This window comes from Phalacrocorax carbo, chromosome 1, assembly GCF_963921805.1.
Source record: "Phalacrocorax carbo chromosome 1, bPhaCar2.1, whole genome shotgun sequence".
Classification (NCBI taxonomy): Eukaryota; Metazoa; Chordata; class Aves; order Suliformes; family Phalacrocoracidae; genus Phalacrocorax; species Phalacrocorax carbo.
In genome coordinates, this window is record NC_087513.1 from 158,022,596 (window position 1) to 158,035,577 (window position 12,982).

Sequence of the window (12,982 nt, forward strand, 5' to 3'; positions counted from 1 at the left end):
CCTCCCACTCTCACCGTAATCGGCTTGCAGATCTCCTCCACATCTAATAATTGCTCAGCAAAGACTTTCTAAAATTAAGATTTGTAACAGGAAGCAGCCAGTCAGTTAATTCAGCAATTCCCCTGTTGCTTCTTGTCACCAGATTTGTCATGAGGGTTTGTTGGCAGCCTGCCCATTTCTAGCCGCGTCTGCCACCTGAACGCTCAGACAATGTTAAGGTGAAGCCACTTTAATCACTCGCCATCACGTCATACGAAAAACTGTCAGGTATTTCAGCCTCCCACTGAGAACTGTCTGCCTGCCAGGAAGCTCTGTTAACCCACACAGCTATGCCTCTCACCTACCAAAGAGCATCAGACAAGTGAATTTTTTCTATGACTTAAATACATTATACACACAGAAAGCCCAGTAAGAGAACAAAAGTTAAAGACCTCATGATCGCAACGCTGACGCTGTACGTCCTTTGCCAAAAAGCAGTTAACGTGTGGTCCGTTACAGTGAAAAATTGTTGATGGATTTCATAGCTGGCTTACTTATTTAAATTCATACTCAGGCTTTCAACTGTTGTTTTGAAACCTTAAGTTGATTATCACGCTGCACGAAGAAACAATTATAGCAGGTTTGAATAACCAGCAAATGCACTTCCTCCATCAGTGGAGAAAGAAGAAGCTGGGCTTTGTCTAACATAATTCCCATCAACACAGTTTGTTTCTTAGAGCAATTAAGTGTTAGCCTGTACTGCACCTGTGCAAATGAGACCGTCGTGTTTGTCACAGTCTCTGTCATCGCATTCACAGAAATCGCCTGAAATGTACCATTCCTGTGGTGAACAGATGCACTTTCCACAGTGGCAGGAACCTGAAATCACAAAAATTATTACTTGCAGTCAAAGGGCACTGGCATTTTCAGACTAGAAAATAACATCCCCAGACACACACGTGCAGACACACACATGTGCGCATATGCACAAAATTGCTGCCTGGGAAGCTATTGCATAAAAGAAAATAATCAAGCTAAAAGCTTTTTGAATAAAAGGATTATTTGGGGGTGAGTTAGAGGATGGTGAGACGTTACTGCTAATGCTTTGATTCTGCTATTTCACTTAATCAGGACTCACATTTTGAAGCTTTCCTTTGGTTTCAGAGACCTACAATCAGGGCTTCTCTTCTCTTTTTTCAACCAGAAAAGCTCAAATTGTCCCTGATCCACTGTTACTGAAGGCAATAAAATCGTACCCAGGAAGAAAATGGGCGTCCTCATCTACAACCTTTAAGGATGAGTCCACATAAGACCAGAGGTTCCCAAGACTAAAATGTAGACACCCAAAATCCTCATCACCACAAACGAAGCTGCTCCACCTCCCATGGAATTACTAAATATTTGCTCTGGATTGGAAAGGGTTTGTGCACTCAATCGCGGTTCAGCAGTTTGCTCATTCCTGCAGAGCACCCCAATGCTCCTTGTTGGGATAAGCTGCTCTCCTCCTCCTCAGGGATGTCAGGCCATACCCCCACAGGCAAAGGAGGGACTTTATGGTGACATTCGGGTGATGCCTTAACCCACTGAGCACCAGAAACCTCCCTTTAAGGGAAGACTCAGAGACATCCCTACCTTCAGGAGAAGGTTCATGGCTCTGAATCCTGGAAAGGGACAGTTGTGCCCAGGCAATCATGTGTCAGGAAGCCTGTAGCCTGAGAAAGGTGTGAGAGAGGCTTTTCTGCAGCTCGAAATGCCATCAGGAGATGGCAACTCCTCCTGGATGATTTCAGCAGCTGCCTATAAAGAGCTGGCTTTTACAGAGCCCACCCTCAGCTGCCTGACCCTATACAGAGTTCAGACACAAACGCCAAGGTGGGGCGCTTAGTAACTGCTCATCAAAAATCCTTTTGTGGACCGAGCCCTAAGAACTGGTTACAGCACAAATCAATACAAGAATCTCAAAAAACAGAGAGCAAAGAATACACACATGGTTTTCAATTATGGGAGGTGGACTTTAAAAAAGAAAAGTCCCCAAAGCAGCTGTCGACCTTTAACAGAATATGCCTACAAATGAGCTAGATGCTGTTGAAAATCCCACCCTCTTGCAATATTTCCAGAATGAGCCCAGTACAAAGGCGCTAATGTGTTTAATGGAATATTAAAGAAAAATATGTATAGTAGGAATCCCAGCTAAAACCGTGATAGTTATGTCAGAATATCACCTAAACAGAATTCATGGGTTACTTAACAGGGCCTGAGCCAAAGTGTATAAGATGATGCTTTTTCCATCTTTCTATTCCTTTCAGTCACCTCTGAATAAAACCCATAGTAAAAATCCAAATCCACATTTTTAACCAAAAAAGTGGATCTGACCATATCAACCAATTTTCCCTAGGTTTTTCCCATAAATACTGAAGTGACTCTGATCACTGAAATTTAACTCTTTAAAATTCTTCAGAACAGCCTCAGCAGAGTATCTAATTTTTTCATTAAAAATGTAAGTAATTTAGTGTTTATTGTAAGTTGACAAAAATTAACTCATTGCTTAATTTTAGAGAAATACTGTTTTAACTTGTAACATATAGAACACGTAAATATATACAGGAAGAGCTAGTGATTGGAACACTTGGGTGTGGGAGTATTTGGTGAAGCATCTACTTTTTCCGTGAGTTCTGAGTATTGTTTACTGAGCCACGGGCACAGAAAATGCTGACATTCCCTACAAGGTTAAAAAATGCCACTCGGTAAAGAGACAGTGGAGGATAGCATACGCATTGCATGGTTACTGTATAAGAGATACACTAAGACATACTTGAGGGCAATTTAAACTAAATGTCTCCATTTATACAAACTACAAGGGTACTGACAGATGAAAATTATGATGAATAGTATGAGAATTTTAGTGAAACTAAAGCAGTTAATAAGAGCATGATATTGTAAGAAACCTGAGGTGACCCTGCATAAGCAAGCATTGATGCTGCTACTGAGGGATGCCCCACAATGTTTAAAATTATTTTGCAGAAGATACAGCAAATTTAACACCAAGTCAACCAAGGAAGATCAGGCTCCATAATGTAAAATCTGTTAGGGAGAATGAATGTATCAAGTCTTTTCCCTGAACAGAGCATGCTGCTCTGGGAGGCTCCTCAGTTTAATTAAAACGAGTCTAATGAGTTGCGGGGTGTTCCCTGGGATCCCAGCCAGATCCTCTCGGATGGGATTTGGCTCATTACCTAGTCCGCGTCCTGCACCGTTACAGCAGCCATCTGCAGCCCTACATTTACTGCCAGGGAGGCAGCAGCGTGGTGGGTGTTGCTGTTTTCCTTGGGAAGAGCTTTTACTACAGGTGGCATAGTCAGCAAGCCAAGATTTTGAAAACAGCCAAGGGATGAGGATGTCCAACTCTGTTTATATTATCAGAGTGTAATTTTCTGAAAGTGTTCAGCAGTTATCTGCTGAAAACTGGGACTCCTTAGAGTCTATTAAATCCTACATACAGACAGTCAAGCTCCCTTGATCCATTATAGCACTTGCATATATTGGCTAGGTTTCCAGCTAAGACAGAATAACCACTGTTAGTGCACAGGTTCAAAATTCCTCTCTATTTGACCAGTAATGAATGGTTACTTATTGCCCAAAGTAATGAAACAGAAAGAACAATTTGTCATTTTGGCCTCTGGATAGTGCCAGTACCCAGTAAGACAAGATTTGCAGTTGCATATTTAAGCATCAAGAATAGATTTGCCTAAAAAAAAAAATAAAAGGAGAAAAAAAGGCAAAAAAGAGCTAAGCGTAGAAACAAAAGTTGCAAGTAATTAGACTGTCTTTGCCTGTGAGCCCCATCCTGCTCAGAGAGGCAGAAGGAAGTGGCCTCCTTGTATGTTCACTGGCCACATACTTCTGGAAGTTATCTTATGTAGGTATTTCTGTGCTGGGACAAGCACTTACAGGCATCCAGCTGTTCCCACAATAAAGCTGCTACAGCATCTAATCTGACACAGCTTTATTATATTGACTGTCCTCAGGGCTACCTTCCATCACATTGGAAATTTACCTGTGCCAGGAGGTCAAAGACACTTAAAAAAAAACAAAAAAGAAAAAAGCCACTTAAAAAGCCTAAAAATTCCACAGGCTGGAATAAACAGCTCTCAGCCATCCTTACAAAAAAGTAGCAGATAATACAAATACTTTAAAATTCAACATAATTTTTCATGTTTAGACTTATATAGTGCATTTTAGTGAAACGTATTCTCTCACCTTCGCGGTTTATATAAAAAATCACAAGGAGACCTTGACTGAGAGAAGAAAAGTTAGCTGCTGCAATAAAACAGAGTAACCCCATTTCTCCAGTAACTCAGCACCTTCTTACACATATACTAATTTAAAGATAGCTACATCTTCTGGAAACAATAGAGAAACAGTGCAACTTCCTCATTTTCTACGGCATTGTGACAACTGGAGGGAAAAAAGCAAAGTAAAATAGCGCAGTGGGGACAATTCTGACAACTGATAATACAGGTGGAAGAAGGCCAGCCTGCAAACCCCATTTAAATTTCCTTTGCACTGAAACAAAAGTTACCAAAGGGACAGCTGAAAATCTGGTTGGTGTAGAAGGCTCTTAACTGTCTTTTTTTCCAGCTAGCAGGTTTCTTCCCTGCCCACATGAGGGATATATGAAGAGAGGAAATGGCACATCCAGCCTGGAGCGGGTGAATTCAAGCCTGCAGCCAGTCCCACCACCTATTTTTTGTCTAGTCTCTTTCAGACATCTTATATACAAAAATAGGCAGTTTGCACTATGGGGGAGCTAAAAAGCCCTCTTTCCAGTAATGCAATTTCCTAGCCTGAAAGACTGCAAAATAAGAACCTCAGAGAACGATCTCAGATAATTATCGAGATTTTCTGAATTTTATTCCTCCCTGCGGCAATTTTTTATAGCTGGACAGAAGCTGATGCCACCACCTGAATAAAAATTAGTAAATGAGAGAGTTTGTGGGATTCTGTCATGGGGAGTGCAGGCGTCTACCTTTGCTTTGCTGCTGTGTTGGGGAGCGGGGGTGATTAAGGTGTTGCTGTTAAACACTCTCCCCACTTACTCTTGCCTGAGATATTACATTTGCCATCTTGCCCACTGCAGTGTTGGTGCAGGTAGTGCCTCTGCCCCTCAAGCTGTATGGGGCACGAACAGTTAGTCTATAATGTACAGCTGCTCAATGCAGACCATCAGATAAACACATACAGGAAATTATATGCTATTAAAGAATTGCATAGGAGAGCAATGCTGCAAAACACGTACGGCTGTGGAGGGTGTTTGACAAAATGGATGTAAGTGCATTATGTAAGCGCAAATATAACATCCTTTTAATAACGGGTGCCTCTGAAAAAAAGGGTTACTCAACAACAACCTACTGCCCTGCACATTACTCTTCCAGAGCATGATCGCTTTCTTCTGCCAGGGCACTGACATAGGGCAGCTCAGCTGCCAGGTCTTACCCTTCCCCGAGCACAATACGCCATCCGCTGACTCGCAGAGACTTCTGCTCTCCTCCTCCGTCATGTTGCACTTCCTTGAATGCTGGCACAACTTTCCAAACCACCCATCCCGGCAAATGCATCGGCCGCAGGAGCAGATACCGTGGCCTGTAATGACACCAAGGTTGGTTACGAGCAAATCAGGCTGAGAGCAGTGACTGTGGTCACGACTGAGATCATCTCCAGACCTCTGCAGTGTGAAGTGTGTGCTATGGGATAGACAGACAGATAGATGGACAGCACAGCTTCCCAGCAGGGTGGCCTTCTTTAGTTCTGTCATTAGTGTGTTGAACAGGGGGCCCTAGTGATGTGCAGACAAGCATAGGCATGGCTGTCCCCATCTGAAAAGCTCAGCATTAACTCAAATTTATGGGATGTCCCCTAATCCACAGTGCGCTGAGGACATAACCCCTTTCCTCTCATGCGTTTAATCCTGCAGCCCAGCGCTAAAGTCTTACCTGCATATCCCATACTATCACCTGAAGCAGCAGACCCCAGCAGGGGGCTGAGCAGCACAGCACACAGCAGAACAGGCAAAGGAGATAAAGCTACAGTCTCCTCCAGCAGCCCATTACTGATGGTTATCTGCTGCAGTGCATGGACCAGCTGATGCGCAAGGCCTGGACTCAACATACTCTGCAATTAACTTATACAGTACAGGATGAAGATAATTCCCTCAGGATCTCATGCAACTGCTAAAATTGGTTGCATGTAAACCCAACTGGCTGCCTGCAAAGAGTTTCTCTCATCACCCTAACAACATCCTGTTTCTTTTCTGCATCTCTTCTCCAGACATAGGTATCCCAGCTCAGCAGTTTAAAAGGTTTGGCACTTTCACTCCTGACACTGTAGTGAAATGCTGAGGGAGGAGCAGAAAGGAGGACGAGGCCAGAGCGTTCTCCAGAGCACACGCTTCTATGACCCCAAGGCAGGACTTCGAAGAAGAATGGGAAGGCTAACATGGTGGTCTGTCTCCACAGGGACACAAAGATTTCCATTCCCAGGTCAAGAGAAGAAGCCTGAACGAGAAGGAAGATAGACAGAAAGAAGAGGAATACAGTAGCGAGAACGTAGCTGTCAAAAAATGATTAACAGTAAGGGTGAAGATAGGGGGAAATGAAAGGACAGAGAGAAAAGAGGAATGAGAAAAAACATAAAATAGAGGGCAAGTGGACAAGAATAGACTTTGAAATGTTAGGGAAAGAAGGACAGGTAATGGCAAGTGAGGGAAAGGTCAAAGAAGTGCTAGAACATGGGTCAAATATAGAGCCTAGAAGCTATAATCGATGCTTAAAAACAGGAGGAAAAAAAGAGATTAAATAGAATTTTTGAGAATTATTTTTAGAAAGACTGATAAAAAAGAAAAATATGTTGAATAGTAAACTGAGGGGAAAATCTGGCCAGGAAGAAGGGAAAAGTGACAACAAATGCAGACAAGAACATGGAAATGGAAAATAGAAGAAAAAGACATGCCTCCCAGACAGAATTTCACCTTTCAATCTGGAATAATATTTCTGCTGCAGAGAAGATCATTCCTTAACTAATCAGTTTACTGGGTTTAAAAGAAGCAAATTATACATACCAGTGACTGTTGGCCTATCCTACCTGCTATGTAGGGCAAGCGAGTGGAAATGAGGGGACTGAGATAATTTGGGAGCATGAGCTGGGAAGAAGGGAAGAAGCAGTAGGAGTATCTGGCAAAGCATTGAGCTGTAGGACACAGAAAAGCAAACCAGCAGTTTTGCTCTTCTAATTTGTGGATTTCTCATGAGGCAACCGTGCAACCTGACACTGTAAACTGGGAGGCAGCACTGACAGAAGCCAAAAGGAGAGACAAACCTTGTGGTTTGCTATAAGTGGAATTCCCTGTTTTACTCATGGCCAAATACTTTACTAATTTAAATTAGAAAATACTGGAAGCTCCAAAGCCTTGAAGCTGTCATTTACAGCGATCTAAGTGATCAGAATAATTTTTGTACCCCAGACTGTGTATTGATCTTTTTCTTTTAAATCTCATTACCTCTACAACTTCAAACACTCAGTAACAATGATGCAGTCTTATTATGACAGTGTTCCTCCCCACTTCTGCAAGTGACATTCAGCAATTACAGATTTACATATATGCATTTAACGTATATCAAATATTACAAATCGATAACTAGCAATAATAGAAGCCTGATGCTACTTTAGCTTCTGTGTTAGTCTGGGAAACAAGAACAACTATACTACAAACCAAAATACAAGAGGTAGAGAAGAAGCCCATATATTTTCCCATATGCTCCTTCCAGGTAGATGGCATGCAATTGTCTACATTAACTTAACTATAGCTAAGGTCCTGTCAGAGCACTTTTATCCACCTTATTTATTTTTTCTTAGTAACTTCTAGATTAGATTTGAGAATAGCTCAACCACTGAAGAGAAAAACATACAACCGGATGCTGGTGTTGGAAAATTATTTGTGGAGACACAAATACTGGTACTTATTTCAGCAACAAATGGTAATAAACCCATGCTGATTTCATTGAGAAAATAGTTCTGTGTCATTTTTCTTGTATGGTCGTTATGATTTATAGAATGCAGAGACTGATCATGTCTGTAAAGCCTTTACGCAAGACAAATAAAAGGTAATGAATAATCTATTAATTTACATAACACAGAGTTTACAGTTTACCACATAAAATTTTGGCATGCATTTTTCTGAGGTGACAATTACTCTCCACCTTTATGCCATATAAATCCTCAAAAATTAAAGGATGCTTTTGTCTGAAGTAATCCGTTTTACCAAAAAAATATTTACTCCTAGCTGACACCAGCTTAGGCAGCTGCAGTTCTTTGGATGCCCCATCCTTCAGGGTGGTGAGTACGCAAGTGCCTAACCCAATGCTTGTTAACTCCTAGCTATCTTCTGTGTGTGTTAGCCTGTGACTAGCTGCTTAACATGGTTTAGTTTGTATATCCTCCTTGAAGAGGTTCTTTGTAGTTGTCTCAAGATGTCCAAACAAGCTGACCAAAAGGACGGGCCAAAACATTATGAGCAATGGCTTTCAGTTGAGTGTAATATTCAAATTACATGCAAAGTGCCCCAGTTTCATTCCAATGAATCCCAGAATCTCAAAATTAATGGGCAAGAGCAGCAACAAAAAGGCGTTGCTCTTGCTCATAGCCCCTTTTAGATCTGAATATAATTCCCTCCATAGAAGAGTATAAAACTCAAGAATGCAGCAATCAGAGAGTAAAGGGGAAAAGAAAACTCTGTAATCAAAGAAGCCCAGCCCAACTGAATTGGCGAACATGATAAAATACTGATTTAACTATTCAGGTTAAGCAGATTTACTGGAAAGTGTTGGTCTATCATCAATTCAGATATAACATGAAACACTTAAAATCACAAACAAATTGCATATTGCAGTGGCTCTGAGACTATAGATCTTCATTCATAAAAACCTATGTTAATGAACATTTAAATAGGTAACAGAATGTTTTAAACATTAATCTCAAATCAAGAAGGAAAACTGTGATGGGGGAGAGGCAAAGGAGAAAAAAAGATGTTAAAGATACTGTTAGTTTGTTTAGAATTATCAATAAATCCAGTAACCACAAGATTTAAATGTGAAATACAAATGCAGCAACAAAGCAAGCTGTGACAGATTACTAGCAGAGGTCCATTATAATCCAAATCGACCCAAATCAACCCGGACACCATGATGAATTATTTAGAATCATAGAATCATAGAATGGTTTGGGTTGGAAGGGACCTTTCGGAGGGCACCTAGTCCAACCCCCCCTGCAGTGAGCAGGGACATCTTCAACTAGATCAGGTTGCTCAGAGCCCCGTCCAACCTGACCTGGAATGTTTCCAGGGATGGGGCCTCCGTTTCTTACCTTGCCTGGAAAAAGAACTGTGTGGTTGTGGAGAACTTCAGTTTAGAACTACTGATGCAACTGTTGTCAGAGTTCCCAAAACACTTGCATGATAATTTTCTTATACAAAAGTCGCCAATACACAGGAATGTCAGTGTGATGAAAAAGGTGAGGTAATCATTGCAGAGGAAGCTGGTTCATATCTGTAGACTAAACGATTACAACAAGATGACGTTCAGGAAGGGCAAACAGGCCAGTCCCAAACAAAATTCGGTACCTCAGGAGAACAAAAGTTTCTCAAACTATTAAAATAAATACATAATAAAGTCAATATTAGCCAGAAAAGGGGAAAACAAATTTTCAGCTATGAAAATATGTATTTGTCTGTCCTGTATGAAGAATTTATCTGATAGTCTTCAGTAAGAGAGAAGTCCACCTAGGTCTAATGGTAGAGAGATGCTACTATTTAGGAATGAGAAGGCTTTACAAGCAGAGAAGAAAAGATTAAACAGATACCAACAAATATAAATGAGAAATTTTGTTGTGGATAAAATGGATGTAATAGGAAAAAAACCTTAAACCTAAAAATCCCTAACTGGATCCAAAATAAGGAGTTTTAAAAGTGTGCTAGGAATATGAAAAATCTCAGCATAATGCAGGAACCCTGCTTTAGAACAATGCAGTGAATGCAACAAACATTCCCTTCTGTATTTGAATAAAACCAGGATTTTCTGTTTTTTATTACAGGACTATGATAAAGAACTTTCCATTATATTATTAACATAAGATAATATTAAACATCTATCTGGAAGAAATATTTCTAAGTGAATGGGCTTCATTAACCTGCCCAAATATGCTAAAAGGATTGGTAAACACATTACTAGGTCACTGATTTTTAATGTTATTTTAATTTTTATTGAATCTGAAGAGAATGCCTTAAGACTGGAACAATTATGACAACTGGCAGAGAAGGACCTGGGGGTGCTGGCTGGCAGCCGGCTGAACATGAGCCAGCAGCGTGCCCAGGCGGCCAAGAAGGTTTTCAACAGCATCCTGGCTTGTATCAGGAGCAGTGTGGCCAGCAGGAGCAGGGCAGTGATCGTGCCCCTGTACTTGGCACAGTGAGGCCGCACCTCGAATCCTGTGTTCAGTTTTGGGCTCCTCAGGACAAGAGGGACATGGAGGTGCGGGAGCGTGTCCAGAGAAGGGCAAAGAAGCTGGTGAAAGGTCTGGAGAGCAGGTCTTATGAGGAGAGATTGATGGAACTGGGGGTGTTTAGTCTGGAAAAGAAGAGGCTGAGGGGAGACCTTATCGCTCTCTACAACTACCTGAAAAGAGGTTGCAGTGAGGTGGGTGTTGGTCTCTTCTCCCAAGTAAAAAGAAATTGGACAAGAGGAAATGGCCTCAAGCTGCATCAGGGGAGGTTTAGATTGGACATTAGGAAAAAGTTCTTCACCGAAAGGGTTGTCAAGCACTGGAACAGGCTGCCCAGGGAAGCGGTTTAGTCACCATCCCTGGAGGTATTTAAAAGCCATTTGGATGTGGTGCTTAGGGATATGGTTTAGCTTGGTAGTGTTAGGATTACAGTTGGACTTGATGATTTTAAAGGTTTTTTCCAACCTATACAATTCTGTATGTATTCTGTGTAACTACAGTTAGAGAAATAATGTAAATGTGAAGCAAAATAGATTGTCTTATACTTTCATAATAGGTTGCCTCGTGTTGTCCAAGTCTAATAAAGGTGGACTGTGTCTCCAATCTGAGCAACACAACAGGCAGGCAGCTCAGTAAAGTCTTCAAGTGAAACACTGCAGTGAAAAGGGCTAATGCCGTCCTCATGCATATTAACAAGACAGAAGTAAGTAGGAACAGAAATTAGTACGAACGTTTAGAGCATTTATGAGATGGACATTAAAGTCCTGCAACTCACTGTGAGATCCATGTTTGATGAGATTTTTAAAAACTTGGAAGAGTTCCAAAAAGTTCCAAAGAAAGTATTCAAAGGGCAGAGAAAATGGCTTGGTGAAAGAAATTTCAAAGATCTGTATCTGGCTTAGCCTATCTGGGGCGGGGACGGAAGGAAGATAAAGAAGAAAAAAAAAGCTAAGTCTTTCAGCAGTATCTGAGCTACCTTCTTTGAAGGTGCTAGAATGGGAATTCTCAAACTACCAGAGAAAGACAGAGCAAGAACCAGAGACAAAAGTTGATACTGACAAATTCATTTGAGAAACAAAACAGCATTTCAAACAAGGATGATGACTACTGGAACAAACTTTCTAGGGATGTTTGCATTTGCTGCAGATTTCTTAGGGTCTTCAGAGCATGGCCTTCTCAGAAACAAGACTTTAGATGCACACAGTACACAGACTTTAACATAGGGGAAGCCTGGGTATGGTGTAATGGCTATTTATAGCCTAATATATGAGGTTCGACCTATAAGCCCCTTTTGGCTTTACAAATTAATATCCATTAATCAATTTAAATGTTGATGCATTAGCAATTCCTTTACTGCTCATTTCAACAGAAAGATTCCATTAAAGTTTTAATTTTAATTTCAATTAAAATTTTAATTTTAAGATTCAATAAATTTTTGCAGACCTAAATCATATTTTATGCTATATGAAAAGCTAAACGAAATACATTCTCTGTGCATCTATGTAAAGTCACAAATTTTCAGACACCTGCACAAATGTCTGAGTGACCAGGACAGAAATCTGTAGTGTATTTAAAAGAAAACTTAGGAAAGTAAAATTAGGTAAATAAAACAAAACTAATTTAATACAAAATATACCATACACATTAATACCTGTACCGGCTACATTAGTAACTCTTGTATCTAATTCAATACCCACTGATCCTTTTGAATTTTTCTGTTGCTGCCCCTGGATGTTCCTCAGAACTAGGATGAAGTAGTTAAGTGCAAGGACTGAATCATTAACTCTCTACTTAGTGTTATCAAATTAAAACCCTGATTCACAGTAGCTTTATGCCGGGTAGAGTCTGAATTCTCCGCTACCTAATACTGTCATCTTCACTTTTTTTAGCACCAGTTTTACCCAGTAAGTATGTGTTTGAACTTTTTTCCCCAGAAGAATCAACTGTGTTTTTCAATAACAAATACCATAATTAAAACTCTCTATTAAATAGTATCAAAAAGTCTAGTGAATTCTGTAACATTTATATGCATTTCAGATTCCTCAGTCAAAAGAACATGGTCTCTGCTCTGAAGACTCTTCAATGGAAAAGATGAAAAACCTGTTATATAGGAAATAAACTATTATTTTAACATAACAGGAACCACAGAGAAATGATGGGTTCAATCCAGATGCCTAGTGCTATGTGACATACCCTAAGATATCAAGGACATCCTCATGATGGTGGCAGGCATCCCTGTGTCCTTGTGGAATCAAGCTGGGGTCAGGCAAGGGTAGCCTTGGGCATCAGCAAACATACAAGGTGCCTAACTTTAGGTAGCTAAAGACTTTGAAATGATGCCCCATGCAGTCTGAGGAGCCATGGTAGAGTCAGGAGTTGAATTCATATCTCTGAATTTTCAGACCAGTCAATGCCAAAAGCTGTCTTCATCTGGGAGATAGGCTGGGAATTATTT

General features: G+C 40.7%; 1 protein-coding gene across 1 annotated transcript in view; it reads right to left on the reverse strand.

Annotated features, from left to right (window-relative positions):
- The window catches only part of ITGBL1 (integrin subunit beta like 1), a 142,976-nt gene that overhangs the window by 2,016 nt on the left and 127,978 nt on the right, over nucleotides 1-12,982 (reverse strand). Inside the window, exons 9-10 of the mRNA XM_064440624.1 lie at nucleotides 5,473-5,619; nucleotides 745-858 (exon numbers count right to left, since the gene is read on the reverse strand). Of these exons, the coding sequence (XP_064296694.1) occupies nucleotides 745-858; nucleotides 5,473-5,619 (261 nt within the window). The remainder of the gene's footprint in view (nucleotides 1-744; nucleotides 859-5,472; nucleotides 5,620-12,982) is intronic.